Here is a 3749-nt window from a genome sequence, read left to right on the forward strand (position 1 = left end):
GTATAAGCATTAAATTTTTGTTGAGGTCTGCACTCACTTTCTTATTTGGATCACCTGACGTCTTTCTATGATGGTCGACTAGATCATGCATCATTTCATACTAAACTAACCCCTTCAAGCAAGAGCTTATCCTTGTATTTGATTTAGGGTTGCTCCCTACTCAATAAAACCATCGGATTGTGGGTCTCTTTAAACTCTAACTTTCCCATAACGTATAATATGATATATGCCCTTCTCAAGTATCCGACACTTTAGGCTTTCATCTAAGCCTCCCACAGCTACGACAACCTTGATGAAGCGATCAATATATCCATACAAGGTTTCTTTCTTTCACCGTGTGATCCCTCTAAGAACAGCCATGGTGGTCTGTTGCCTCTTCTTTGTGGTAATGTAGGCGGTGAAAGCTTCACACAAGTCAGACAAAGAGTTTATGCTTTTATCCGGGGGGATTTGTATTAGGCCACAAATGATTCAGTCAGGGTTAGTGCAAAGAGTTTTCACTTCATGGTGTGGAATCATGTTTTGTTGGTTTATGAAGATCTAAAGAATATACTCTTGGATATGTTTTTGATGGTAAAAACTAACAACTTAAGTGCAACATAAAAAGCGGTTAATGATGCAATCAGACTAAGCTAGGGTCTATTGATCGCCGCAAGTCCTCTAATGATGACACTAAATGAGAATACATCTCAAGCCTCATCTTCCAAGAGAATTCAAAGCAAGTGTTTGTACAGATTAATTTTCTGACAATTCTTGAAGCTTCAAAGTATGAAAGAGAGGAAGTGTGAAAGTTTGCCATATCGCGTCTGAGTGAACAATATGTTGTAAAATCATAAGGGTTTTCTCATAAAGTTATATGGCTAATCACAAACACACAATAAAATAAGTTTTATAACTTATTTTAAAGCCATGCCAAATGAATTAGAAGGTGTTAGAAAAGATTTGGACAATTTTTTGTATTGGCCAATTGATTGACACTTATACTCATTTAATTGGGTTAGTCCAAAAATGTACCATAAACGCTTATGATAGTGTCTTAATAAATGGTAATAACTATACTCCCTCCGGTAATAATTATAAGAAAATACTCTCTTTTTAGGTTTATTGAGTAATGAATGTATTTGGTCTATATAAAGACCAGATACATTCATTATTCAATGAGTCTCAAAAGAGAATATTTGCTTATAATTATGGCCGGAGGGAGTATATCTTTTCTTACCTTGTATAACCTTCTTAACGATTGATTTTAGGCTAACCAATCGATTGGTGCATATTACCAATCGATTGGCTCATCAATTCTGACCCCCAATAATTTTCCTTTTTTGTGTCAATCTCTAGCCAAAAAATAGAGGTCAATTCCCACATATTTTCACATTGATAAACGTGATTTCTCATACCTCACTCCTCACTTTCTCTCTAAAAATTATTTTTCTTTACTTACTTTCACTTAAATTTAGCCTAGTGCTTTCGGGAAAGGTTATTTGTTTAGTGAAACATTTGTGTAATTCTAGAAGGGTAATATTGTAAATTCATCAAAGAAATTTTTTACTTGGTTGAAAAATTTACGCAATTAGGAATTATTTATTTGGGTTTGAAGTTAAAACCCTTTAAAAATTTTGGTTTGAGGATTTAGTTACTAAGTCATCAGTTCGATTCAAAGGCTCAGCTTGTTCAAGAGCTTTCATTGGTTTGAGATCATCACAGTATTAAAATCTCAAGTTGGTTAGTGGTTATCATGTGTAAAATCTCGATTTGATTTGTAAGCTCAACTCAATTAAAAGCTTACTTAAGTTGGAGATAAATCTGATATAAAATCTCAGATTGATCATCAATAATGACATAAAATCAATGGATTGATGATGCAATTAAGAAAAATCAATATAATCAATTAAATATAAAATATTGAAGTAAATAGAGATGGTGTAAATGTTTGTCAACTATATTTAAAACTTAAACAAATATTACAAATCCTAAACAACATATCTTATTAAACAAGGTAAACCTTTAATATAAAAAAAAAAAGAAAACATAATTCTTCATTTGGACCTACTTGTCGCAAAATTGTCTGAGAATATAATTTCTATCTTTTTTTTTTAAACAAACACACCCTTTCTATCACAATCAATAAAAATCAATGTGTTCAATCAAAATATAAATTTCACATAAAAAATTGAAATAACAATAATAAAAAAAACATAAAAATCAGATGAGAAATTTGGATTAACATAACAACATGCATTTTGAACCATTTTGAACCATGACCTTCAAAGTTTTTTATTATAGTAATCAACCACACTATTATTTGATATTTTACTCAGATACTAGAAAATAATTATTAAATTTAAACAAGCCTAACAGTTAGGTTCTCTATCTAACTAGCACCGTCCACGGTGGCGCGTTTGCGAAGCCATTCCAAGATATCACCAAACACCAACTCCACACTCTCATCAGATTCTCCAACCAACTGGTGCCACATTCCATCATATATCTTCAGCGTCTTATCTTTGCTCTTAGCGCGTGCATACAACTCCTCCACACAACCTGAATCGCAAACGACGTCGTCGCCTCCGTGCACAACCAGAAACGGCACATCCACTTCCTCATACCTTCCCTGCAGCTCACGACAAATCCTCAACAATTCCAGTGCCGTCGAGGCGCGTGGACGCGCCAATGTCCTCTTCGGACTCGCAATTGCAAGCTTCCTCTTCCACTCCTCCTTGAACGAAACGTCAGGAATCGAGCCGCGCGTGGGAACGACGCGCCACGTCGGGATAATTGCAGCTGCGATTGAGAGAAAGTGTTCCAACGGCCACGGCGGTTTGAACTTGTCGCTGATCCCACACATTGCGCCGTTGAGGACGAGGCCGTTCCACGGTAATGTTCGGCGGAGAGTGATGTAAAGCGCGATAGCTCCACCGAGAGATTCTGAGTAGAGAAACGAAGGTAACGACGGATCGAAGCGTGAACGGAAGGATTCAAAGAATGTGATGCAGTCATCGACGACGGGATTGATGTCAGGGATATGAGCGATTAAACCGTCGGAGAAACCATGGCCTTGGTGGTCGATAGCGCAAGTGGCGAATCCGGCCTTGGCGAAGTAGACAGAAGTTAGTTGGATTAGCCAGCTGGACTCGCCGGTGTAGCCGTGGACGACGGCGAGAATTCCGATGAGGTTAGTTGGAGGCTGAGGGATCCACCATTGAGTGAAGAGTTTGAGGCCTCTAGGATTTATAACAAACTCGGAGTGGTGAGTCACTGAGTGGCGAGCGTAGAAATCGTCCGGAGTGAGGGTGCCGAAGGGGCTATATTCATTTGCCTCTGCTATTGGGTGCACCATTGTTTGTGGTGATATTGATATATCTCACTGAAATGAGCACTCTGTTCGCTATCAGTTATGTGTGAGATATTTTGAGTTATAAAAAGCGTGTCCCAACTAGTTTTTCACCTTTTTTTTTACCCTCTACATTTATTTCTCTACTTGTTTTTCAATTTTTATTTTTTTTAAAATCACTTATTTTTCTTGCACCAAAAAAGTAAAACTGGTTTTTTGTGTGGCATTTTTATCAAAACAATTAATGAAATAAAACCGGGAATAATAAAATCTTAATACGCATTAAAAATACTAATTAAAACAATTTATGCTGTTTTATGTGTTATCATCTCAAGGAGTTATATATATATATATATATATATATATATATATATATATATATATATATATATATATATATATATATATATATATATAT

At 35.9% G+C, this 3749-nt stretch overlaps 1 protein-coding gene across 1 annotated transcript; it reads right to left on the reverse strand.

Annotated features, from left to right (window-relative positions):
• Positions 1–2248: 2248 nt before the first annotated feature.
• Positions 2249–3395, reverse strand: LOC131622714 (caffeoylshikimate esterase-like). The gene has a single exon (XM_058893751.1). It carries the CDS (start codon positions 3335–3337, stop codon positions 2372–2374), a length of 966 nt encoding a protein of 321 aa, XP_058749734.1. The 5' UTR covers positions 3338–3395; the 3' UTR covers positions 2249–2371.
• Positions 3396–3749: the final 354 nt, after the last annotated feature.

This window comes from Vicia villosa, unplaced genomic scaffold, assembly GCF_029867415.1.
Source record: "Vicia villosa cultivar HV-30 ecotype Madison, WI unplaced genomic scaffold, Vvil1.0 ctg.000041F_1_1_1, whole genome shotgun sequence".
Taxonomy (NCBI): domain Eukaryota; kingdom Viridiplantae; phylum Streptophyta; class Magnoliopsida; order Fabales; family Fabaceae; genus Vicia; species Vicia villosa.

What these genes read in the sequence shown, in the direction of transcription:
- LOC131622714 (XM_058893751.1), bottom strand. Translation starts at nt 3,337, where the DNA reads ATGGTGCACCCAATAGCAGAGGCAAATGAATATAGCCCCTTCGGCACC.